The 27,684-nt window shown below is 41.8% G+C and overlaps 1 protein-coding gene across 2 annotated transcripts in view; it reads left to right on the top strand.

Moving 5' to 3' along the window:
• The window catches only part of GBE1 (1,4-alpha-glucan branching enzyme 1), a 308,337-nt gene that overhangs the window by 145,993 nt on the left and 134,660 nt on the right, over nt 1-27,684 (top strand). For both annotated transcript variants that reach the window (XM_074983475.1, XM_074983474.1), the window contains exons 6-7: nt 1,288-1,378; nt 2,677-2,886. In XM_074983475.1, the coding sequence (XP_074839576.1) occupies nt 1,288-1,378; nt 2,677-2,886 (301 nt within the window). The remainder of the gene's footprint in view (nt 1-1,287; nt 1,379-2,676; nt 2,887-27,684) is intronic.

The raw sequence follows: 27,684 nt of genomic DNA, 5'->3' as shown, positions 1-27,684 counted from the left end.
CTAGTTTTACAACAGGCTACATGAAAATATTAGTAAAATCAGAACAGTCTTAAAGTTCATTCAGACAGTCACTTGTTTCTACTGCTTCATATGCCTTATGCTGAAATGTAAGTACAATATTTCTATTCCAAATCATGTATTTTGTAATGAGACAGTAGAAAATCAGCAAATTTTTAGTAATAGTCTTCTGGTGATATTTTTGCATGATTCTGTAAGTAAGTATTTAAGTGAAGTGCAAAACAAATCTGACTCCTGAAAAGGGTACAGTAATCTGAAAAGGTTGAATGACTTCCTTTAAAGACCTCAGATTACTTTAGAATCATGTTTCTCAACCAGTGTGACATGTGCCCCTAGGAATATGTGACAGAAGTCTGAGGGACACTTATAATATTTATTTGAAAAGGGTACTTTATTAAAAGAGAGGTTGAGAAACCCTGGGTCAGATAGATATGCTGAGGGTAAAATGAATAATAAAAGAAGTTGAGGTCTCAAAAGTTTCAAACTGACCTGAACGTTATCACTTGCTGACTCATAGGGGATTTATGAGCTGATGTTAGTTAATTTAATAAACATTTGTTTTACCCAGTGAAGTTTCAGCATTAAAATTTTATTTTCCCCTTTAGATTTTCTTCATTTAATATCCTGCTGAAACATTTTTGAGTTGGCTAAGGGACAAAAAAAGAAAAATGGTTTTCAATTTCTTTAGTAAACTCAAAGCAGCATTATTGTACTTTCATGCTTGTTCTTTTTGAAAGATTCCTTGAGGGAAGTAGGTTTCGAAAAAAAATATGTAATGATTAAAGAAAGAAATAAAATGTGTTTGAAATCTTAAGGAAAATCTGGGTAAAGCACAAGAGAGAGCACTATTAATCAGTTACTTTGCTGTCATGACAACACTGTAAATATCAAAAGTGCAGAGGAAGTTCAGGACATGCAGATTGGTGTCCTTAATATTCTAAAGTCAAATTAAGATTATATTTGCATATCATTTATTGCTTGCTCAAACTGGGAGGCTCAATATATCTATTCATATGTAGATCACTTGAGAAACTGACCTTCCCTGTTTTCATGGGAAGGTCATACAAGTATAAAATGTTAAAGTGGGTTTACTTTTAAGAAAGATTGAGTCTTTGGTTCATTATTAATTGGACATTAGAGATTTAGAACCAGCTCAACTAAGGAAAGAGAAACAGTTTAGACTTGCTTTGTATGGTAGAAAAGTTAATTATGTGTATCAAATGATTATTTAGACATAATTTTTGGGGGGTGGGGGCTTTGTTTTAACAGGATACAATTGTGTTCAGCTGATGGCTATTATGGAACATGCCTACTATGCCAGTTTTGGTTATCAAATCACAAGTTTTTTTGCAGCATCAAGGTAAGTTTGCTAAGGACTTACACATGCATTTCACTTTTTTTCTGGGGCTAGCGAAGTAGTATTTTAAATTTAGGCAAATAGCACAGTCCAACGTATCTTAAAATTCTGGCATTGTATCTAGACTATACTTTGTATTCAGATTTTTCTCCTAAGAAATCAGACAAGCAGTCTATAATTGTGGGCTTTTCAATTATAAAACCTTCATGGAGGATTAATATAGGATAGAATGGAACAGAGAGGCTTTGGCCCCAGCGCTAGCTGGAGGGGGGGAGGGCAGGGTCAGAGACTCCCGCCAAGCCTCAGGACTTTTTTGGCACTGGAATTGGATGCTGTTTAATGAGAGATGACTGGATTTGAGGAGCCAATTGTAGTTGTATATTCTATAGTAATTACATTTATTTCACACTCATGGAAGTCAGTATTGATGTGGCTTTGAGGTCCACAATTTTTGTAGGAATAGGTGATGGCTAAAGATAAATAGGTCAAGAGAATGAAGAAAAAGTTGAATGTTTATATATAAGCTTCATCAAGAAAAAAAGTGACAAACTGCAAACTTTAGGAAGCTGTTTGTTTGTTTAATAAGATGAACAAGCTGAATATTTGTATATTGAGACAGCCTTTTATGATTTAAAGGGAAAAAATGAAATAAATTGGGATATTGGCACCAAGCAAGTAAGCACAGGATAAGGACTTACATTGCGGGGAAATTTTGTGTGTGTGATATTTTTGTTATTGCCGACATATTTGAATCTATAATAATGTCCACATAGTACATTATTTAATTCTAATAATATTCAAATTTGTGCAGTTTGCATACTGGACATGAAAATAGTTCACATTAACACCTTTTTACTGGTACTCTTTCATATTTAAACTACTTAAAATGCATTATGAAAAACATTCAGATTTTTATAGAAACCGGTTTTATCCAAGACTAGCACCTCCAAAAGTAAGTGGAGGAAAAAAGCTCAGTTTTAGGGAAGTCCTCTTTTAAAACAAACAATCCTTGAACATGCCTAAATGGTGACTTTATAATTGTTAGCCTAGTGTATTCTGTTTTGCTTAAATTGTTTTTATTGTATTGCACAGTTGTACACAAATAGGTGGGATCTGTGAATATGTTGACTACCTGAAAAATCATTTATTCCCACTTCAGTGGAGTTCTTTAAAAACTACTTTTAAGTAATTTACTGTCTGGCACATCTATGAATATGTAGTTTTCTGTATAAGTAATGTTCAACCTTTTCTTAAAAAACAGGGTTACCTCTGCTAATGTGTTTGTATTGTAATGCTTGCAGCCGTTATGGAACCCCAGATGATCTGAAGGAATTGATTGACATGGCACACTCAATGGGAATTACTGTTCTGTTGGATGTTGTACACAGCCATGCATCAAATAACTCTGAAGATGGTCTGAACAAATTTGATGGCACAGATTCCTGCTTTTTCCATTCTGGACCTAGAGGAACTCATAGTCTTTGGGACAGCAGACTATTTGACTATTCAAAGTACGTACAGATCTTGTTTTATCTTGGCTATAATACTAATAGAAGTTTTGCCAAATTAAATTAGGTTTAGTCTGTAAATATGACAGGTGCAATGGTTTACATACACAAACTGTAATGTGTCCACAGTCTGAAAGCTTGTCTGCCTGGGAATTGGTATAAAAGTTAATACATGACAGCTATGGTATGAACTCATAATGCAGTATTGTTTTTTCCTCACTAACACCTAACTTTGAAGGTGAATTAACCTAAACTGCACAAAGGTGCTCTTAGTGAGGAATTATGAATTGCCCATCCACGTATGTACTTCAGTATATCTGTTGAAAAATAGCTTCTTGCTATCTCTTCCCTATGTAGACAAGACCTAGATAATACTGTACATTTTAATCTTGTGTTTTGATGCATTTACATCAGCCTTTTTACCATAATAGCTGTGTTATTAACACATCAGTACCACAGCATAGAGGTCTACATTTGGTAATTTTTCCTCCTCCATGAAAGGCAGCCAGGATCACATATAGATACATAGTAGTCACTGTTTTTTCCCATATTAAGCTGATTATTTCAATGAAGTGGCTGTAGGAAAGATTAGTTGCAACAGTGTTGACCACAAAAAAGTATTTCATAGGCTTAAACCAGCTGTCATCACAACTCCTCCTGTTGCTTCCATAGGTTTGGTGCTTGAGGTAGACAGTCATAACTGTCTATGGAGGTCACTGTTTCAGGGGAAAGCTGTTGGCAATTCAGGCCAATTTAATGGGAAGCTGAGAACACACTGGTTTTCCTCATGGTATTGAATGAGCGATCCTTGTAATGTTGCGTGCAACATAAGCACTGTGCCATTAAATAGGATTATCTGTTTGTATTTTACCTTGGAATATATACCTCTGATTGGAATAACTTCTTGGTAATTAGACCTTAATTAACAAATACACTTAAAATTCATTATGACTAAGGGATATACTGTCATTGCTGCTAATCATAGTTGCTTGACATTACAAGTTTAGCAGTTGCTCTCTAAACACATACTCAGATGACGTGGTCAGGTGGCTATGGTCATCCCAAAGTTTTAATTTCAAACTATTTGTTTTTTTAAATACAAAGTATATTCAAACAAATGCACTAAATCCATTTCTTCAGAAAGCTGGAAACCAATTGATCTTTTAGTCAACAGGCTGCCCAGGGACTCTGGCCCCACTGGATGCTGTCCAGTCCCTTGTCTCTCCAATGGGGTAGGGAGCTAGGGACATGTGCCCTCTTGTGGCTCCCGCCCACATCGCCTCTGCCTTTATTTAGGATTAACACTGTAAACCAGTCTGAAGGTGTCCATATTTTTCTTCCTTCCTTCTTTCCTGCTCAGTAATTCATCATCATGTGTTATTTCCCCTGGTGTTGGGGGGGGAGGGGGGAGGAGACTTGATCTTTTTTCAGGTGCTTGTTTTGCTTTGAGTATCTATAGAAATTACTAGAGGTGTCATTAGGTATACACGTTTAGTTATTTTTCTTTACTTGTTGCCTGACAGGATGATGAGAGAAATGTTTTCATGGCAGAATTTATCAGACCAACACATGGATTATGACAAGTCATCTCTTATGAGCTAGGAAAAGAAGAAGTGGAGAGAGGGAATGGTTTCAGGATTAAGAGTTGAGGCCAAGGATGGATTAAATTGCTCTGTCATGAAAGGAACTTAATGTGTGCCTGAAGTCATGTAATGACACAGAAAATATGCTTATTTCATTCAGTTTTCTCAATTTTTAGCTTCTTTTAAAAGTGAGTTGCTTCATAATGGGTCAAATGTTAAGCAAACATCTGAATAATTTTCTGTCTGTGCTATGACAAGGCAGGACCTATGTGGCTACGCCTTAAGTTAATGGATAAAGTTAATGCTTTTTATATTGTTTCTTCAACAATATATACAGTAAATGCAGATCTTCTCCTACCTTCTCCTCCAACTTGTGTTTTACCTAAAGTAGGTTTAGGTTCAAAAATTCCTAATCCTACTATTAATTACAAAGAGAGCTTGCCTCAACCTTGTTATTGTGGGAATTTTTAGCAAAGATGGTTCTTCAAGTGCTGATTCGTGTCCATTCCGATTAGGTTTGCTCACATCACATGCACAATTGTCAGAAGGGTTATTCCTCTAGGAATACCCTTTGACTTGGCTGTGGAACTTCCTGAAGTTGTGCCTTTAAGTCCCCAGCGGCCTATTTCCTGCTCCATTTCCCCTTCATCAGCAGTGACAGATATTGAAGCAGCATGAAATTATGTAGGGAATCTTCCTGGGTTGGGGCATGACTCGATCCTGGTGGATTAAGCCCCATGAGAATGTCCTGAAGCTGGTGCCACGTGGTGATCTGCATCACTTCTGCCTCAAGTGCCTTGGGATCATCAGGCAGACGGGGGCAAGATTCACAGGGGCTTTAAGCCCAGAACAGAGAATATGAGAGACACTCACCTGATGCTCCTGCATTGATGGAATCAGCCCTTTGTCTCTAGCCAGCACTGGAGATGGCATCGGCAGCCTTAGTGTGCAGTGCACTTGCTTCGGTGCATGATCCCTTGGCACAGAGAAAGGACTCCAGTGAGAAACAGTTAGCAGATTCTTAGTTTGAGTGTGCATCACTGATAAACATTTCCAGTGCTACATAAGAAAAAGGCAGCAGGCACGGGCTGCTTGCTGGCGTGGCACACTGGGGGGATTTGTCTTTTTTGTGGCATCCTAAAGCTGGCCTGCAAATCCCACAGCTGTCGACGCCAGCCATCATGGGGAGGGTGTCGATACAGGTGGGCCCTCCATTGCCAGAAGATTTGGAGGGAGAAATCCTTAATCTTCCCTCCAGGCCAGGCACATTTGAAACAGCACAGTGATTTGATAGCCATGAAAGCTCGATCCCTGGGCCCCGCTGGCATGTACGCTAATACTGATGTGAGCACTGTCCCCCATTTAAACATGTGGGCAAACCCGAGATGATGGATCATTGGTTCTCCTCCTTGGGGCTTCAGTTTAGTCCTCACCAGCCTTGTGTCCTTTCTCCCTCCCAATTCCCCTACCCCAGTCTGTGGCAATGTGTTCTTTGCAGAACAGTGTGAATGTTTCTTTATGTGCATGTGTCTTGAACAAAAGCAGAGTAGGACAAGAATCGATGTTTGATTTAAAAACAAGACCTGCTTTCTTCAGCTGTTGTGAATGGTGCATATGGGCCAGCACATTCCAGTACACCATTCCGGCAGATTATTTTTAGCTGGTATGGCGTACTGGAAAGACTCCCACGTGTTCATCCCCATCAGCTCCACCGACTGCCATGTCTCTGTGCACAAGGCTCAGAATGGGCAGTGTGGGGCTTGGAGCACTATAGCAGCTGGAGTAGCTGCTGACAATTCCTCTCCTTTCCTCACTGTCCTTCCAAGCAGGGAGAGGAGCAGAGCTCCTAGACCTGGTGCTTACCCCTGTACATAGAGATGTGGTTGTCTCATGGAGGGGGCAGGGGATGGGAGTTCTTGGCACAACAGGGAAAGGAACAGAACTGTCTAGAGCCCTGTAGCTCCCATTCCCCCTCCTAGGTAAGGTGGGATGCAGAGTTGAGGGTGAAATTGTGGGAGTCTTGGCTGGGGACAGGGTGGACTCACGTGGGGGTCATGTAACCTCCTGTCAGCTGGTGTACACCCTCTTTTCTGTACCAGAGAGAACTTTTGTTTAAGAATGTGAGAATAGCCATACTGGATCAGACCAAAGTCTAGCTCAGTATCCTGTCTACTGACAGTGGCCAATGTCAGATGCCCCAGAGGGAATGGACCGAACAGGTAATGATCCCTCTCCTGTCGTCCACTCTAGCTTCTGACAGAGGCTAGGGACACCATTCCTTACCCATCCTGGCTAATAACCATTAGTGGACATAACCTCCGTGAATTTATCTAGCTATTTTTTTAAACCCTGTTATAGTCCTAGCCTTCACAGCCTCCTTTGGCAAGGAGTTCCGCAGGTTGACTGTGTGCTGTGTGAGGAAGACTTTCCTTTTATTTGTTTTAAAACCTGATGCCCATTAATTTCATTTGGTGTCTCCTCCTTGTATTATGGAAACAAGTAAATTACTTTTTCCCTTTTCACCTTCTCCACGCCACTCACAATTTTATATCTCTATCATATCCCTGCCCCCCCTTAGTCTCCTCTTTTCTAATCTAACAAGTCCTTGTCTCCTTAATCTCTCTTCATAGGGGACCCATTCAAAACCCCTCATCATTTTAGTTGCCCTTTCTGAACCCTTTCTAATGCCAATATATCTTTTTCGAGATGAGGTGACCACATCTGTACACGTTATTCAAGATGTGGGTGTGCCATGGTTTTATATATGTGTAATAAGATATTCTCCATTTTATTGTCTATCTCTTTTTTTAATATTCCTAACATCCTGTTGCTTTTTTGACTACTACTGCACACTGCGTGGATGTTTTCAGAGAACTACCCACAATGGCTCCAAGATCTCTTTCCTGATTAGTTGTAACTAAATTATCCCCTTCATGTTGTATGTATAGTTAAGGTTATTTTTTCCAATGTGCATTACTTTACATTTTTCATTTGCCATTTTGTTGCCCAATCACTCAGTTTTGTGACTTCCTTTCGAAGTTCTTCATAATCTGCTTTGCTTTGGTTTTAACTGTCTTGAGCAGCTTAATATCATCTGCAAAGTTTGACACCTCATAATTTAGCCCTTTCTCCAAATCATTTTTTAATAAGTTGAACCGGATTGGTCCTAGGACTGACCCTTGGGGAGCACCATTATTTATCCCTCTCTATTTTCAATATTTGTCATTTATTACTATGCTTTGTTTCCTGTCTTTTAACCAATTCTCAATCTATGAAAGGATCTTCCCTCTTATCCCATGACAACGTAATTTATTTAAGAGCCCTTGATGAGGGACCTTGTCAAAGGCTTTCTAGAAATGTAGGTACATTATATCTATTGGATTCCCCTTGTTCACGTTTGACCCCTTCAGAGAACTATAATAGATTCATAAGACATGATTTCCCTTTACAGAAACCATGTTGACTTTTGCCCAACAAATTGTTGTTTTATGTGTCTGACAATTTCATTCTTTACTATGGTTTCAGCTGATTTGGCTGGTATTGACATTAGGCTGACTGGTCTGTAGTTGCTGGGATGGTCGCTAGAGCCCTTTTTAAATATTGGCAATACATTAGCGATCTTCCAATCATTGGGTACAGAAGCTGATGTAAAGGATGGGTTATAAACGACAGTTAATAGGCAATTTCACAATGAGTTCTTTCAGAAACCTTGGGTGAATGCCATCTGCTCCCGGTGACTTGTTAAGTTTATCATTTAGTCCCAAAGCCTCTATTATGGTGCCTTTGAAAGGTTTCCATGCAGCTTGCAGGGGTTTTAGTTTAGTAACTGTGCCTTTTTAATTTCTGTTTAACTAACCTCCTCACTCTTTCATAGCTCTCCTTTCTGAAATTAAATGTTGCAGTGTTGGACTGCTCAGATATTCTTCTCTCTATAGGAATGTTAAATGTTATATTATGGTCTCCATTTCAATGTGGTCCTGTTACAGTTACCCCTTAGACCGAATCCTGCACTCCACTCAGAACTAAATCAAGAATTGCCTCTCCTTTTGTGGGTTCCTGGACCTAATGCTTCAAGAAGCAGTTATGTAAGATATCGAGAAATTTTATCACTGCATCTTGTCCTGAGGTGACGTGTACCCAGTTGATATGGGGATACTTGAAATCCCCTAATAAGTTTATTTTGATTGCTTCTGTAATGTCTCTTCACATTTCATAGTCACTATCGCTGTCCTGGTCCGGTGGCCAATAAGAGTGTAGTAGTAGGGATATATTATTTGAGCATGGAATTTCTATCCATAGAGATTCTGTGGAACATTTTGGTTTGTTTAAGATTTTCATTTCATTTGCTTCTACATTTTCTTTCACATTGCGTGCTACTCCCCCACTTGCATGATCTGCTCTGTCCTTCTGATATATTTTGTACCCGGATATGATTGTGTCCCATTGATTGTCCTCATGCCACCAGGTTTCTGTGATGACTATTATATCAATAACTTCCTCTAATACAAGACATTCTAGTTCACCCATCTAATTTTTTAGACTTCTAGCATTTTCGTATAAGCACTTCAAAAACTTGTCACCATTTGTGTGCCCTTTCCTGATGCATTATTCTTTCTCAAGTGGTTTGTTTATTTTCTTATCCAGTCCATACTTCTCTTCCATCCTCTCCTTCTGACTAAAACCTTAAAAAATCTCTATCAATTAACACTCTTCTACGAGAAGTCTCTGTCCGATCCTCATGCTCCTCTTCAGTAATCAGTTTTTCTCCATCTCTTAGTTTAAAAATTGCTCTAAGACTTTTTTAATGGTAAGTGCCAGCCGTCAGATTCCACTTTAGTTTAGGTTGAGTCCATTCTTCCTGTAAAGTCTCCCCCATCCCAATACTTGCCCAGTTCCTAGAAATCTAAACCACTCCTCCCTACTTGCACCACTTGCTGTTGCAGTTGCTGACTGATTGTAAGGCACATTAACTTCCACACAGATACCTCTGTGGCTCCAATGTCCAGAACAGGAACATATAAAAATAGCTGGAAATAGACATTGACTGCTTGCAAGGCTTCAGAACTTGATTTCTGGTTTTCTTAATGGGAAAAATAGTTGAATAACATAGTCTTACTAAGTAGAGAATCTCCTTAGTCTTCTGTTCAAATACATTTTTCTACTACACAGTACATGTACCAAAATCCCTCCTCTCTTTTGGGAATTTAAATCTGCAGCTGCTCAAACTTCTAATACAATGAATGTTTAAAAAAAAACTTATTTCAGAATCCAGAGAAACTAGGTTGTGTGCCGTGAAAGAGATTAAGTGGTTGCTGTACCAACCTAATCAGTCTGGATTTCAGTGTGAAGCCAGGACCTAAAGAAATATAATTTGTCTCACAAGGTTTGCAAGATTGAGTTGGGTAGGGGTGTGACTACAAATGCTAAATATAATAGAAAGTGTCCAGGATCTGTAGACTCTTCTATATAGAGGATAAACAAAGGGCTTGTGCCTTTTGGTGTATATTTGAAGTCCCTTGGTCTGATTGTCCTGTTACTTACTTGGTTTAAAAGGGGAGTAACTGTAATGGTATCAATAGTTACATGGGTGACTTGTGTTCTGAGTCTCCAGAAAAAGTGCAATGCATCTTGGAGTTTGCTTTTGAAAGCTTAAAGTTGAGGAGGGGCAGAGAGAACAGGAGAATAAAAGGAAGGCCTGTTTTCCTGGTGTCGGGCGCTATTAGTGGGAGTGGGAAGGGAGTTGTGTGTTGAACTCGTCATGCTACCTAACTTGTGACAGCTAACATGAAGTACAATCCTAGTCATAATAAGGCTGTTTGTAGCTTTCCCATGGGTTAGCAGAGAAAAGTGCAGACTATGGAGGAGCACAAAGTTTACCTTAATCTGCTGAATTTAAAAAAAAAACAAAAAAACCGTGCTAACAGTCATGTCTTTGGCCTTGCAGTCACTAAAATACGTGAATTTTTACATTGCAGCTAGTCACACAAATGTACTAAGTAGAGTTTTTTTGAGGGGTGGGGGGCAGGAAAGCATCACTTAGCACAGACAGATTTTAATACTTGTTCTTACATGTTAGCTGATCAGTATTTTAGAGGTGTTAAAATTCACTATTAGGTGCAAACATGTTTAAAATAACTAAAGTGTGCTAGTTCACAGTTGTTTTTTATAATCTAGTCAAGGCCTGAGAATGTGGTTTGTTCCCCCCCCCCCCCCCCCGCCCCCGCCTCCTTCCTTCCCCCTTGTATTCTTTCTGGACTCATCTTTATCTTTTTTTTTAATGTAAAAGAAGATGCCAATTGTTTAAATCTTTGGCTTTAGCCATGTGATCTTTTGGGTTTCTGTGGTGTTTGTTTGCCCATGTTAATATTTTGGATTATTTCAAAACAGGTGAGGCCACATCCTGAAGTGGTGTGGGTCAGTGCAGCTTTTCTGACTTTGCCACAGATATGTTTGTTTACACAAGTTCAGAGCCTGATCCTGTATGATTTAAGTTGTGCTGGTATTTGGAGAGGGTTCTACTGATTTCATGGGTATGGAAAATGCCACAGACTGTGAAATAAGTCCTTCCCTGAGAAATCAGATCTCTCCCTGGCTGCTGGGAGCACCCAAGTCCCAGGTGGTCTGGGGAGGGAGCGAGCGAACTTATCTTTCCCCTGCATGGCTGCTCTCACTCTCAGTGGAGGGTCAGACCCACCTCCAAGGGCCTCCCTGTGCTTCAGGAAGCTCCCTGCCCAATATTCCCCTCTTCTGGAAGTGCCCCAGTCAGGGAGCTCCTAGGTATGAGTCACTGCTGAGCTGAGGAGAGGCAGGATTTGTCCTTCCTTGCATGGTAGGTCTGGGTGGGGTGGGAGAACAACAGGCAGGGGAAACCAGAAACTACCTTCTGCATTGCAACCCTCATGGTAACAACACCCTGAAATTACAGGTATAGACTGCTACAAATGTGAAACTGACCAATTTTAAATCCTTGGTCTGTGAAACTGATCAAAAAGGACCATGAATTTAATAGTGTCTTACATCCAGAGAGTCCCCTCTTTCCAATCTGTTTTATGCTAATTAAAATTTTAGGTGTAATCTTAGGGGGAAAAAATAAGTCTTTTTCTTCCATCTTACCAGCAGCTCTGTTCAGCAGCTGTCTTGCCCTATAACCTCTCCATGTAGGCTTCTTTTAGCCTTCCCTCCATAAAGTGGTTAAGTTAATATTGTGTTCAGGTCAGCTGAACTGGGAAATGTTTATCTACAAACTGTTGAGCTGGTGGGAAGTTTTAGGCACTGGTCTTGGCCTTGCTCTTATGGAAAGACACCCAAAGCTTCTCAGAGATGAGCCTATTTTAAATCGGCGTCCTGTCTTTTGTAAATACTTCTGGATTCAGGACATGTAACTTTCACTTATCAGGTGCTCAAATGAACTAGGTGTTACATACATTTAAAAACTCCATGTTAAATTTTTTTTTTTAAATTTCAACATACTTTGGTGGTAAAATCGTGGTGTATTATATAGGAGTATTTCTGGGATACATAACAGGCACCTGGCTAGAAAAGTATACATTTATGTTTAAACGAATCCTCTTTTAATGCATGTGCTAAAATGTTATTATCTATTTAAAACTTGGCGTCAGTTTATACACCTCTTTTGGTACCTTGCTGGTGATTGTGGCACTCTGCCAAATTCATATAAGGGAAGGCAGCATGTCAAGATTATTCTACTGCGTAGATTTAAGTTCTCAAAATCATTTTCTTAGCCCACCTTTTGAAGTATACTCTTCTCTGAACTTTTCACTGTGGCTTACAGACATGCTGTTAAGGGTCTTTCAACTGCTTTTATTCAGTAGCAATGACATCCAGTGGCAGGTCAGGTTTATCACAGTTGTGTATTCCTTGGGGATATCTTAGACATTATCAGTGACAGGATTCAAGGTGATGTTCAGAATAACTAAGTATGCTGAGTTTACATGTTTTTAAGACACTGTGGAGTCTAGAATGGCTACAGTATTACAGGAATTATAGGAACTATAATTTGTTTCATGACAAATCTACTACAAAACTGTACAAATGCATTGAGGTTTTTTTCCTGATCATTTTTGGAAAGTTATATAGTTTTATGTGGGAGCTTGTAGCTTTGGATTGGTAAAGGTTGCCACTTTTAAAGACTAGAGGTTCAAAGTAAATATCTCTGCTGTATCTCTCTTCCTCTTAAATGCATTACCTAATTTACCTTGATTATGAATGAGCAGGTATGATTAAAAACTAAGGTATGCTGCTGGTTTAACACTTAGGCTATGTCTAGACTCCAGGTTTCTGTTAACGAAACTTCTGTCAACGGACGTTCTAACGTCAGCAGAATGCACGTCCAGACTGCAGATCTCTCGGAAGAGATCTGGCAGCCAGGAGCATTCTGTCGATATCCCTGTACACCTCATTTGGTGAGGAAGAAGGGAAGTCTGGACAGAGGGTTTTTTCCTGACATTTGGTCCCATGCGGACAGGACAAATGTTAGAAAAGTCTCTCCCAATAGAACGGTTGGTAAAAGGTATATAAATATGTTGCATGATTTGTGTATCTTTTGCGGACAGTTCTTGGCAATCTAGATGTAACCTTCGATTCCAGTAATCAGCATTTCCTAAAACACATTAGGGCTTATAAATCCTAAATTAAAAACAAGATTAAAATAATGAAGTGAGCGGTATCTGTGTGCATCTTGACTCTGTTTTGTTGTATATATTGAAAATGAGTAGTTAATTGGCAGATACATATGTGATCACTTAACATCTGGGAATAGCAGCTAGGACAAAAGGACTTCTAGAGTAGAATTATGAGTATTTTTGGAACTGCCAAGAGAAGGAATGGTAGCTTCAAATTGTTATAGTGCACTATTGATTAATAATACCCAAAGTTCTGTCCCTAAACCTACAGTTTTTAATATATGCAAACTACATACATCTGAAAGAATTACTTTCATTTTTAATGAACATTCCTGTTTTTTGAAACCTTTTTCTTGCCTAAAGTTTAGATTGATATGACAGCATTGACTTTACAGCCACAGATGTTTCTTAATTTAGAAGACTTTATAAGAACATATAATTTCCTTTGAAGTGTCCAGTGTCCTTTTTATTAACTCCCCACTTGGCAAACACAGCTGTGTGTGAAGTCTCTCAAATATAGCTGCAAAAAACAATGATTGTATGATAATTAAGTGATGTACTGATATACTGAGATGTGGCATTGACAAATTATGCCCTTTTTCCCCTAAATTTTAAAATATATTATGATGGTCACCACTACTGAATGATTGATTAAATGAAGATGCATTAGCTTTTTCAGTTGGGACACTTTGACAAAGGTTTAGTGTGGTGGTGCATCAGTGAACAGCCAATGCCTATTAAACACATTAATTCCTGATCAACCTAATGCTCTGGAGACAAGCTTGTAATTTTCAAAGTATTCCCATGTTATGACTGCACCAGACTATACAAGCAATTATAATGTGACACGTAATCATTCTGAGCAGTAATTATTAATGAAAAGAGTAATTAAAATAAGCATAGTAAGATGGTTGGGACAATAAAATAAGAAAAATATCAAGGAAAATATATTTTTTCAATTTCCATTTAATATATGCTCTATTACAGAGAAGTCCTGCTCCAGAGAATAATTAAGCAATAAGCCTCTTTTGTGGGCAGGAAAAAAGGCATACAGATGAATTTCAACAGTGCTGAACACCTATTGACTTCTGAGCCATGGTGGTGGAGGGGGGAATCTCATCTGCTGTAGAAGGGTATGCTATAGTCACCAGGTGGTATTCGTTTCTGCCTACTTACCACTCCTAAGTATATGCAAAGCTGTGACATCTGGCTAATTGGCGGGTCCTCTTTGAACACCCTTTTTTATGTATCTTCCACTTACAAAGAAGAAAACTTGCAATTATAATAGTGAACGGAGGAAAAAGTGCTAAAAACCCCTTAATTTAACAAAATGAAACTGGAGACCAATCAAAACAGTGCATATAATGAGACATTCTAGCGAGTAATGTGCAGCTGTTTACTTGATATTGAGGAGAAATAGAACTGAAAACAGTCCCCCATGTCACAAATGGGTGGAGCCTTTCTTAAAAGGCCTAACTTTTGTGGGAAAGGCAGAAAGAGGAACACTACCTTTGCCTCTGGCTCCTCTTAAACCAGATTTCCATGGGTATGCCTCCTTGAATTATTTCTTCAGCAAGTAGAAGCTTCTGCCCTGGCCACTTATGGCATTGGATTGGCCACTGTTCAAAGAACGGTTCTGAGGATGGGTGGCTGATCACACTGTACAGAAGGGCAGGGAACAAAGTTTGTGGATTTTGCTCTAAATTTTAGAAGTTAACTGTCAAGTCTTTGATACTAACTGGACTGATTTAACTGGCCAATTGATTTCATACATCAAAGTCATCCTAGTGCTTGTGGGGTTCCCCACCACATCTGGGTTAAGAGAACACTGTACTAATCTAAATTGTAATTGTTGTAGTTGTCCCAACATTCCAAGGGAGTTGAAATCTAGAACAGCCTGTTTTGTTGATGTTTGTTTGTGCACACTTTTCTGATGAAATTATGAATATTACCAGTTCTTGGAGTGATTGCTCATGCGCATTCCAATTTGGGGTGCGCGCCACGCTCATGCCCAGTTGCCGGAAGCTTTTTGCCCTAGCCAGTAGCCTTAGGGTCGGTGGGGTGACCCCTGGAGTGGCGCCCGTATGGCCACCCATATATGCACTGCCCGACCCACCCCCTGCTCAGTTCCTTCTTGCCGTGCTGTCGGTTGCTGGAGCTTAACTCTTCTTGAGAGTTCGCTGGTAGCCTTTGTTCTTTTAATTAGTTGTAAATAGTTTAGTTTATTTCTGTAGGAAATAAGCACTTAGTAAGCCGAGGTGGATCTTTAACCCCCTTGGCGCCTCGCCGACAGGCGATGCCTGGCTCTCCGTGTTTTAAAAACTGTTCTAAATGTGGCAAACGTATGCCCAAGAGTGACCCGCTTAAAGCTTGTCTGGGCTGCCTGGGTGAGGCGCATCTCCGAGAGCATTGCTCCATCTTCAAGGCCTTCAAATCAAGGACTCTAAAAGATAGAGCTCAAAGACTAAAAGTTCTTCTGATGGAGTCAGCCTTGCAACCGGAGGGTTCCTGGGCGGGAATGGTGCCGTCAGAGGACTCCCGGTGCCGAGAGTTGGACTCGGCACCTAGTGCCTCCCAGCGCCGCAAGAGCCAGTCTCCAGTGCCTCGCAAGAAGACGAGGCAGGACCGGGGCCATTCACAGGAGAGAAGAGGGCGAAGACAGGCATCTGGAGAGTCCACCAATTTGCACCATGAGTGGGGTCATGAAGTGCTGGCATCGACTTCGGCGCGAGGCAGGAGCCCACGCTCCCCCAGACTGCCCTCAATCCTGAAGGCCTTTAGTGCTGCTCAAGGCCTCCTGCAATTTATGGTGCTGCTAAAAACACCGCACCGGGAACCTTCAGGAGCCTTGCTCCAGAAGCCAAGTCAAACTCTAGGAACCCCGGCACAGCTCCCGATGCCAGGGGGAGCCCAACAATCCATTGGCACCATGAAGATGGGACAGAGCCTGCAGGAACCAATGAGAAGTACGGGACCCTTGGCACCACCATGGTCGTCGGTTTCAGGGTCCGTGTCAGAATCGGACTCCCTTTACTCTGGCTCAGTAGGGAGCAAGAGTACAAGGTCATCCCGATGCAGTGGGCACTGGCGCCATTCCCGATGCTCCCCAGAAGGAGAGTGGCAAAGGCCCCATCAGGGGGCACCACAATGGCCCTTCTGGACCCCGTGGGCAATCCACAAGGAGCAAGGGCGAGTTGCTGGATTCCCGTTCAGGGTGCCAGCCGCTCCCCAGGTGCCAAGCTCGGCAACGACAGCATCTCTGGGAGCCCTGCTGAAGGAGCAAAGGGAGACATCGGCACCGGCTCTGATGGCAGTACCGGCACCATCGTCAGCGTCGACATCGGCACTGGGTCAGTGAGAAGCGACCCAAGCATGGGTGCCGCCCGTACAGGCACTGGGAACTGTGGTGCAATGGACGCCGGCACTGACTGAACCGGTGCTGTTCCAGGTGTAGAGTGGCCCTAGTTTCATAGCACCACACCAGGGACCACTAGGGGGCCCTCCACGCCAGGCACTGAGCACGGCACCACAGATTGTGGTACCGGGAACTCAAGTAGCGGTGCTAGAATCCACTGTGTCAACAAGTTTGGAGGGTATGTTGACCTCATCTTCATCTTCTCTAGATGAAGCATTAGTTGGGTCCTCTGCATCCCCAGTATTGGAGGATGGAGGTGCATACCAGCAACTGTTGAGGAGGGTCGCCCAGAACCTGGGGTTACAGGCTGAAGAGGTCAGGGATGCAGTAGACCCCGTCACAAACATCCTCTAACCTCTGGATCATCCAGGGTGGCACTGCCTGTTATAAAGACAATTGCTAACACAGCTACGACAGATCAGGAAAGGGATCTTGGAGTTATAGTGGATAGTTCTCTGAAGACATCCATGCAGTGTGCAGCGGCAGTTAGTAAGGCAAATAGGATGTTAGGAATTATTAAAAAAGGGATCGATAATAAGACAAAAGATATCATACTTCCCCTATATAAAACTATGGTACGCCCACATCTCGAGTACTGCGTGCAGATGTGGTCTCCTCACCTCAAAAAAGATATATTGGCATTAGAAAAGGTTCAGAAAAGGGCGACTAAGATGATTAGGGGCTTGGAAAGGGTCCCATATGGGGAGAGGCTAGAGAGACTGGGACTTTTCAGTTTGGAAAAAAGGCGATTGAGGGGCGATATGATAGAGGTATATAAAATCATGAATGGTGTGGAGAAAGTGAATATAGAAAAATTATTTACCTTTTCCCATAATACAAGAACTAGGGGACACCAAATGAAATTGATGGGTAGTAGGTTCAAAACTAATAAAAGGAAATTTTTCTTCACACAGCGCACAGTCAACCTGTGGAACTCCTTGCCCGAGGAGGCTGTGAAGGCCAGGACTCTATTAGGGTTTAAAAAAGAGCTTGATAAATTTTTGCAGGTTAGGTCCATAAATGGCTATTAGCCAGGGATAAAGTATGGTGCCCCAGCCTTCATAACAAGGGCAGGAGATGGATGGCAGGAGAGAAATCACTTGATCATTGTCTTCTGTTCTCCTTCTCTGGGGCACCTGGCATTGGCCACCGTCGGCAGATGGGATGCTGGGCTCGATGGACCTTTGGTCTGACCCAGTATGGCCATTCTTATGTTCTTATGTTCTTAGCTAACACAGTGTGGCAAACCTCAGCCTCAGCCTTGCCCATGGCTAGGAAAAACGAATGCAGGTATTTTGTCCCGGCATAGGGAAATGAGCATCTGTTCACCCATCTTCCCCCTGACTCACTTGTCGTGGATGCGGTGAACAACAGGGAGAGACAGGGGCTTCAAGGGCCCTCCCCCAAGAACAAGGGTGCCAAAAGACTAGACCTGTATGGTAGAAAAGTTGACTCCACAGGTAGCCTGCAGTTGAGAATTGCTAACCAGCAGGCCATGGTTAGCAGATATGCATATAATACGGCCAGTTCCATGGACTGTTTCGCTAACAGCTTCCACCGGACGCCAAGACAGACTTTACGGCCCTGGTAGCGGAGCAGAGGCTCACATCCAGAGCAACACTGCAGGCTGCCCCAGATGCAGCTGATGTGAGCCACAAGGGTTAAGGCCTCGGGTATTGCCAAGCGAAAGAGAGCATGGCTTCAGGTCTCAGGACTCTCACAAGAGGTGCAGCAGTCCATTCAAGACCTCCCTTTTGAAGGCCCCTCTCTATTTTCAGAGAAAACGGATAAGAGACTTCATGGCATGAAGGACTCTCGATCCACGTTACGCTCACTGGGTCTGTACACACTGGCGACCCAAAGAAGGCAGTTTAACCCTAGGCCCCAGTTCAGACAGTTTCCCACAGCAGCAACGGGAGGGGAACAGAAGAAGGGGCTGCCATAATAGGAGGCGTCAGGGTCACCAAACACAGGACCAGGGCCCCGCTAAAACCCCTCCTGGGCCTAGATGCCAGTTTTGATGGGGCGGTCGAGAGTGTTGTACCGCCCACTCCCATAGTTCCAGCCCAAGGCTTATTTTACTCCGCTTATCCCCATTCTACCAGGCATGGTACAGCATAACTTTGGACCAGTGGGTCCTCCACACGGTAGAAAAGGGATATGCTATCTAATTTTCTTACCCCCCCCTTTGTAATCCCCTTCCCCGTCCCTCTTCAGGGACCCCTCTCATGAGATAGTTCTCAGACAGGAGTTAGGAATCCTCCTCCAAAAGGGGGCTATAGAGGAAGTCCCCCAGGAATTCTGGGGACAGGGATTTTATTCCTGCTAGTTCCTCATTCTGAAAGCGAAAGTGGGGCTGAGGCCCATCTTGGACCTACGAAATCTCAAGAAATTTGTACGAAAGATAGTTTCGTATGATATCCCTGGGAACAATTATCCCAATGCTGGAACGAGGGGATTGGTTCTCCGCTCTCAACTTACAAGACACATATTTCCATGTAGCAATTTATCCACCTCACAGGAAGTTCCTCAGATTTGTGCTCGGGAAGGACAATTTATCAAATTACAGTCCTCCCGTTCGGACTCTCCTCGGCCCCAAGAGTCTTTACGAAATGCATGTCAGTACTGGCAGCCTTCCTACGCAGGCGAAGTGTACATCTGTTCCCGTACCTAGACGACTGGCTGATCAAGGGTCGGTCACAAGGACAGGTGTCGAAATGTGTACAGCTAATAAGAGCAATGTGCGACATGTTAGGCCTCCTAGTAAACGAGACAAAGTCTGTATTAGTACCGACTCAAGTCATAGAGTTTGTTGGCACATGTCTAGATGCAAAGCAGGCCAGAGTGTTTCTGCCACACAGCAGGGTCCAGACAATGGCGGCTTGCATACAAGCCCTAATAAGGTTCCCAACCACAACAGCCAGGGGATGCCTCAGATTGTTGGGACAAATGGCGGCGTGCACGTTCGTAGTCCAGCATGCCAGGTTACGAATGCACCCCTTTTAGATGTGGCTTACCTCAGTATACAGACCTGTCAGGGACACCATAGACATGTTAGTCACAGTCCCCCCCTGAAGTGTTGATGACACTACACTGGTGGCTGGAGGACGGGTCACTCTGCATGGGGGTACCCTTCAATCCCCCACAGCCCTCCCCCTCCCTGGTCACGGACGCATCAGACCTGGGCTGGGGAGCACACTTGGCGTGCAGAGTATTTCAGCATGAGTTGAAGGGGCACTGTGTAGCAGTCAGCACAGACAACACCACAGCAGTGTACTATATAAACAAACAAGGGGCTGCACGCTCGTCACCCCTGTGTCTAGAGGCCCTTGCGCTTTGGGATTTCTGCATCCAGCACCAGATTCTCCTGAGGACATTCTGCCGGCCTGGGACTTGCAACTCTCTGGTGGACCACCTCAGCAGGTCCTTCATGGACCATGAGCGGTCATTACACACAAGTACTGAATTCAGTTTTCCAGAGGTGGGGGTGTCCCCAGGTAGACTTCTTCGCCAAGGATATCAATGCGAAGTGCAAGACGTTCTCCTCTTACCAGAACCGAAGTCCAGGTTCTTGGGCAGATGCCTTCAGCATCCATTGGTCAGGCCCATTGCTGTACACCTTTCCACCGATACCGCTCATCCACCGAACGCTGTTGAAAATTCGGTCAGACCGAGTGTCAGTAATTCTGGTGGCCCCGGCCTGGGCTCGACAGCATTGGTACTCAGCCCTCTTGGAGGTACTCCCACTGTGCCTAGACCTGCTGACGCAGGAGGAGGGGAGACTGTGGCACCCCAATCTCCAAGTGCTGCACCTGACAGCATGGAGTCTCCATGGCTGAGACCAGTTGAGCTGGCCTGCTCCGAACCTGTCAGGGAAGTATTGCTGAACAGCAGGAAACCCTCTACAAGGGTAGCATATGTAGCCAAATGGAAAAGATTTACCATTTGGGCCACCCAAAAGGGGATGTCCCCGGGAGAGGCCACAATACCAAGCATCCTAGATTACTTGCTGGCTCTGAGCCAGGCGGGGCTGTCAGTATCCTTCCTAAAGGTGATCCTGGCAGCCATTTTGGCGTTCCACCCAGGGGACGGGAGGTTTTCGGTCTTCCCAGACCCGGCGGTAAAAAGGTTTATGAAGGGAATGGAGAGAGTTAGACCACAGTTTTGGGCCCCCCTGCTAATGTGGGACCTTAATTTGGTTTTGTCTAAGCTGATGGCTCCCCCTTTTTTGAACCTCTCGCCTCTTGTTCTGTTGCTTCTTACTTATAAGGTGGCATTCCTGGTGGCCATTACCTCAGCCAGAAGGGTGTCAGAGCTAAGGGCCCTGACGGTGGACCCAATTTATACGGTGTTCCACGAGGACAAGGTTAGACTAAGACCCCACCCAGCATTTCAGCCTAAGGCGGTCTCCCCTTTCCATATTAACCAAGATATCACCTTACCAGTGTGTTACCTAAAGCCCCATGCCTCCCCTAAGGAGCAGAGTCTACACACCTTGGATGTGTGGAGGGCACTGGCCTTCTATATGGACAAGACCAAACCCATCTAGAAGTTGCAGCAGCTGTTTATTGCAGTAGCAGACAGGATGAAGGGGACATCTGCAGAGCGGCCACTTGGTCCTCCATTCACACGTTCGCAGTGCGTTACGCAGCACGCCAGGGAAGACGCTGCAGTGGGCAGGGCTGTCCTGCGCTCCTTTCCGGGCTCCGACCCTGCCTCCTAGGCATTGGCTTGCATTCACCCACATTGGAATGCACATGAGCAATCACTAGAAGAAGAAAAGACAGTTACCTGGTCCAAAACTGGTGTTCTTCGAGAAGTGTTGCTCATATCCATTCCAAAACCCTCTTGCCTTCCCCTCTGTCGGAGTAGCCGGTAAGAAGGAACTGAGTGGGGGGCGGGGTGGGCGGTGCATATATGGGTGGCCATTCGGGCGCAACTCCAGGGGGCGGCGCACTGACCCTAAGGCTTCCGGCTAGGGCAAAAAGCTTCCGGCAACTGGGCATGCACACGGAGCACACCCCAAATTGGAATGGACATGAGCAACACATCTTGAACACCAGTTACGGAACAGGTAACTGTCTTTTATGTGCCCAGGTCTGTTTTGATTACACTAAATTTTGGTGTATTTGATGCTGAGTGAGATTTTGACTGTCATATCAAAGTTACTGATAACAAATTTTATGAAGGGGGTGAGGTTGAGGCATTAATTCGACTCAAGTGTTGTTGGAGTAGAAATAATCACAATAGACTAATTGATGTCTGCTTTCTGTGTAAAATTCCTCTGGATTCTGTTCTGGCCAGTGCTGTTACATAGTGAGACTGAAGGGCTGATGTAATGTTTAAATAAAAAAGTGCCTTGATGAGTCAGTGGAGTTTTCTACAGAAAATTGCAGTTCTTGGAGTGGAAAATAAGAGGGAGAAAAAGTGTTTTTTGTTTGGTTTTTTTGTGTTTTTTTTTTTTAAAGAGGCATTAGATCCAGGTGAAAAGATCATTGTGAAAATACTGCACTTGCATGCTTACACATTGCAAAAGTATTAATAAACTTGGCAATTGCATACACAAATGGACACTCAGAAATCCCCTGAAGAGGAATTGTTGTCCCCTCTTCAAGTGTTATGAAGTCAAGTTCTATGTCACTGTGGGGTCTAGCTGTATTTTACTATGACTTTGGTCAAATTGTATGTTTGAATGGAAGTACTTTGCATGGTGTGACTTTCTATTTGGAAAAGACTTGTTGATGTTCTGAAAAGTAGAATTGGAATATTTTGTTGCTTGCAATATTTCTCTCATTCCCTTCTTTTGCTATATCTGTAGTTTATAAATTTAAGGGCTGGGATCTTGTCTGAATTGCAGTCTTAAGAATTATGCAGTAGTTACCTAGCCTTTTGCTCTTGTACATTCCCTTCACCCACAACACAATGATACACTTAAGTTATTCCGTACGTTGCTTTCTTTGCTACGTTCATGTTGTCTGCTACTTCCTTTATTGTTTTTGCTCTGAAGGGCTACAGAGGCATCTCTTCAATTTAATAATAATCTTACATAAATGAACACAAACCAAAGCAGTTTATCACAGAAAATCCTATTTGAAGGAGGCGTTTTTCAATCAATCTCTTGAGGCAAAACTCAAATGTTGTAAGTCCCTAGCGTAAAAAATAATTCCATATCTGACACTTGTGTCAAAGAACCTCCTGGCTTAATGTCTGGGTCTAATGAACTTCTCCACCAAGGCACTAATATGCTAGTGTCTGTGTTTCTCCTGTATACCCCTACAAAGAGTAGTTTGTCCCTCAGCCATCACTTTAGCTCATTTTTAACTGCTCTTCACTTAAACTATTAAAAACAATTGAATCATTAATTCTCAGCAGACAGCAGAAGAAAAGGTTTATTTGAACCCTCTGTAAGTCTCTCAGGTATTGCAGCATACAGAGTGAAGTAGTAATTTCCTTCTTATCAAGAGGAAAAATATGTTCCCTCTGCAACTCAGTTTCCTTATCCAGCCTGAGAGCATTAGGCTCATAGACAACTTACAGAGCTGTAGTACCTGAGCACTCCTAGACCAGCTAGCATCCACAATACTCTTCAAAGCCTTTAGTATGCCACTGTCTCTGCTCTTGTCATGCAGTGCCTTGTACTTTCTTCATTAGCACTACAGCAATTGTCCAATTAGGATGTCAGGTTTAAAAAAAAAAATTAGCACAAGATTATCTCAGCAGAATATAGTAAACTTCTTTACTGAGACAGTAAACATGTAAGAGAGGAAATTAATGTCTTTGAGGTGTGAATCTGTTAAGTATTAAACACCAACAGGAGGTAAAATTATGAGATAATTATCCCTATGAGAACAATTCACTTGAAATGTGCAATTTGTATTATTGCAGAATCTCAGGGTATGGTAATGTAGGCAGGTGTAGGCATTGTAGGGGAAAAACAAATTTATTGCTGAAGGAAACCAGCCGGGATGTTAGACAAATGCCCCCTTGGAGTGTTATCCAGAAGGGATTGTCTCTTAAGAAATGAGCACTTCTGTGTCACAAGTCCCAAAATCATCTTAAAAAGCAGTGACCTTCTGAGTCATGTGGATGATTACTCTCAGATCCGAACATGTCATGAGGCTGTTATCAGAGAACATATCCGACACTAACAGTAAGTCTTTTCATACTACGTGTAAGTAATGTCTGCATCTCTTCATTGTGTTCTTTGTGGTTTTTTTTCTTTGCTAAAGAATGAAATGTAAAATATTTTAATAACCATTGGGCCTAGAGTTTCAGAAACGGATGGATCATTTTTGTTTTAATTCTGACTTGAACAACTTTAAACAAGTGGCCTGATTTTCTATCAAGCAGCTTCTATGGAAATCAACACAGGGAAGGGAACATGAAGTGTTATGAACCTTAATCTCAGGTTGTTTGCTGTGGTTGAAGGAGTCCAGGTGATATGTACATCTGGACAATTGCTAGTTAGAAAAGACTGCCTGTCAGGGCGTGGAATTCCATGTGGAAGGCTGGGGAGGGGTTCTGAGTGGCCAAAGAAGAGCATGCTCTGCAGAGCAGTGTGTCTGCTCTGCAGATGAGCCCTGAATGAGTGGGCTTGCTGAATTTAACAGATGCCTGGTGTTTTGGGAGGGTATCTTTGCTGTAGCTCTATTACACTTTCGCGTACAAAAAGATAGAATCAGTGAACTTTGAAGGAGATGATGCTTTTACAATATGTGCATTTCATGTTTGTGCAACACTGCTTTGAAGTGCATACAGTTTCTGTACTGATGCTTACATATTTCTACTGATTTTAACTAGGCTAATAGACAAATTTGAGGTCTTTTTGGATGAATGAGAAAATTGCAGTACAGTTAAGCCGAAACACTTCAATTGATATTTCTAGTTGTGACTAATCTCCCTATTATTCATACCCTATATGCCAGTGCTAAAATATTTGTGCAAAATATGCTTCATGAGATGGTATATGAAAGCTAATAATATGCTGGTTGTTAATATTGTAATGTTACCATTAAATTGGAAACTAGGAGTCCCCTCTGTAGGAGGCAACATGTTTATGAGCAGAGAATCCAGCTTATATAAGGATAATAAATGGATTTGTTCCAGACAAGAAAATTGGAGTATTTCAGATATTGACAATGAGTAAAACTGTTGCATTAAACTAGTGGACATTATCCTAATAAACGGAAGAGATTGAATTAATATGAGACTGGATCCTCAGGGGTTTTCCCTGACTTGGAATATAAAGACATCCTTTGGGAGTATAACTTGATCTTTATCCTAGTCTTAAGAGACAAAGAAACCAAGTGTGTTCATCTCTGTGGTGAGTCATGGCTAGGAAAGGCTGGAAAAGAGATCATGGGTTAGAGAAACCAACTTAAATAAAGACACTGTCTTGCTAGTTTAACTGTCAGACTTTTAGTGAGATGTTTCCACTTTTATTTGCTATAAAAGTAGAAATGTTTGCTTATTTTCTTTAGTGTCTCTTAAACCATGCTCTTTTGTTAATGAATTTATATTGCTCTCATTGTAAATCATCAGCATTGTGTAAACTTGGTGAAGCGTGTGTCTCAGGAAAGCTATCAGGGTGGAGTGTTTTTGCTTTCTCTGTGGAAGAAAACCTAACCCTTTGTCTGTGAAGGTCACTTCAGTGGGATAACATGAGGGTAAACTAAGCGCAGGAAAGCCTGCAAGGAGTAATGTGATTAGGGTTGGTTAGGCAAAACCAAGGTGAGGTATGTGAGGTGCTGGAAGACTGTTTTGGTCAGAACCCTGGATCAAAGCTGCGTGGCTTCCCAGAGGTACAAAGTAGGCAGTGACAAACCCCCTTGGGGGCCTGATGAACACCAAATGCCATACTATATATATAAGACACCAAGTTTCTAACAAAACCAATTCTATAAGTGTTTGCGGTTCATTCACTAATATTCAGAAGATAAAGAAAGTAGCACTTGTTTAAACAATAGTATCAAGAAAAAAAGGTTAACTGGTTTTTTTTCAGTGTTTTTCAACAAAAAAACATGTTTTCCATTTCCCATCGCAAACATGGTTTTTATGAAAGCTGAAAACCAGCTGCAGTAAAATATGTAAGTCATTCCCACCTGAAGGAGTGCTCTCAAGATGAGAACTTCTTATTTCAATGAAATCCCTCAAGATTTAAAAATAAAAAGCCCCCCATATCGGGAGAGCTTGCTTTTGTTTGTGTTTTGGAGATGCTTATGATGGAGGGATGGGAAACGAACCTGCTGTGGTGTCAAATCACACTGCTTATTGGTTTTGTAATTTAATATTCATATACAGTGCGTATCCTGTTAGAATTAATTTAGATTCCCTTAGTTCTACTTTCGCTTGTTAAACTCGCATTACATTTTGTGTCTACAGAGGAATGTGGGGGCTGGCATGTGCAATTTCTTCTTTAATTGTTAGTCTCTTACAAAATGCCATGCTAGGGCTGATTAATGCAACTTTGGGACACCCAGCAAGGCAGTTATGTTAGAACCCCTCTCTTCTTATATGACCAGAAAGACACAGTGGAGCCTTTGTTTTATGTGCCCCAAATTGCTCTTGTCATGCCAGCTGAGGAATAACAGTGGCTGGAGCGGGAATACAAGATGTTTCAGCAGCCCATCTGAGCATGCTGAAGATCTGTTAGTTAGTTACTTTAATTACTTGGTGGATGCAGCAGTTCGACCTGCTTGGTAAAGGCATGTTTTGGGATGAGGATTTGAGTAGGTTACTTTTGAGGTGTGTGATAGAGCTGCCATTGTATGAGCAAATGTACATTTTGAATCCTCAGACATGTGAGCAAAGGGAAAAGTTGTACATTTAACTTCAGGATCCACAATGAATAATTTCAACGCCAAAGTGTGTGTGTGTGTGTGTGTGTTCCATAATTAGCCAGTCACGGAAAATTGTTACAAAGAGTATTGTTAGTAATAGCTGAGATGCAGATGTTATTACAACTAGAATATAAAGCTGTCTGAAGTGCAGTACTTTCACTAAGTAATTAAAATTTTGTTGCAGATGTCTTTAGACTATGCTTTTTAATTTAGCTTTGCACGTGTTTTGGAGGGGTAGGGGATAGAGCGAAGGTGGTTAGGAATATAGTCTCATTAGGTTTAATCAGTTATAGAAAACTTACTTGTCAGCTGCTTAAGAGTATGTCACATTAATTTGCTAGGTAAAGAATTGCTCATGCTTGCTGTAATCTCCATTTTATTCATGCTTAAATTAAAAGTGAATTTAAGGCAATTTAACTGTGAGAGATCTCAAATCAGTTACGGAGTCCCTGGGCAGTTAACTAATTCTGTTTCAAAATCCTGAATCTTGTTTTGCACTAAATATCTATATTGCAAATCGATTCTTCTAAAAAAAAATGAAGTTGAACAAAGCAGAACTGAATCTGCAAATAAATGTTTGTATTTGTGTTAGGAAAATCTTCTTTTTTTAATGGCATAGCTTGTATATGGAAAACCAGTAATATTTTCAATATAAAAGTAGTATTTTGTAGGTGGTTAAACCATTATACTAAAACATGTGCTTTCTTAAAATTTAAAGAATTGCGTCAAATGATAATGGTGTCCCAATCATAGCTGAAGGTTTTTAACGCTTTTTTATCAACGTTAAAAAAGTCAATTTTTAGAAATGAAATTGCTTTCATTAAAATATGTATGGTTTTCAAACTTTGTTAACCACAGATAATAGCTTCATTGCATGTATTTTCTTTTCCTGGTTTGCATTAAGTGAGAGTACAGTAGTAAAATAGCTTTTAGAATACAGTATTAGCATCTACTCGTTCTAGTCAAATTCTGTTTGGCCTCTGGGCATTTTTTTTGTTCACATTTTCCTAGGATGTAATCCCATGTAACCATTTGAGCTGTTACCACTACAATCTTTACAGCTACATACTATACACATTTGTTCTTATCTATAGGAGAAGCATCTGATGTTGTTGTGTTTTGGCATGGCTTTTAATTTATTCCATGCACCACAATACACAGTTTTAGTATGGAAATGGAGGTTTGAGGCACAGTAGGCAGTGTGCTTAGAACTTCACCTGCTCTCTCTTTGCAGGGTAAACCAATTTATAGTTTTATCCTATTTCAATACTTCATACTTTGTGTGAGTAATCTTTATAAAAACTTTTTCACAGCATTAGTTT

This window comes from Carettochelys insculpta, chromosome 1, assembly GCF_033958435.1.
Source record: "Carettochelys insculpta isolate YL-2023 chromosome 1, ASM3395843v1, whole genome shotgun sequence".
Classification (NCBI taxonomy): domain Eukaryota; kingdom Metazoa; phylum Chordata; order Testudines; family Carettochelyidae; genus Carettochelys; species Carettochelys insculpta.
This window is presented reverse-complemented; position numbering and strand designations above follow the sequence as displayed.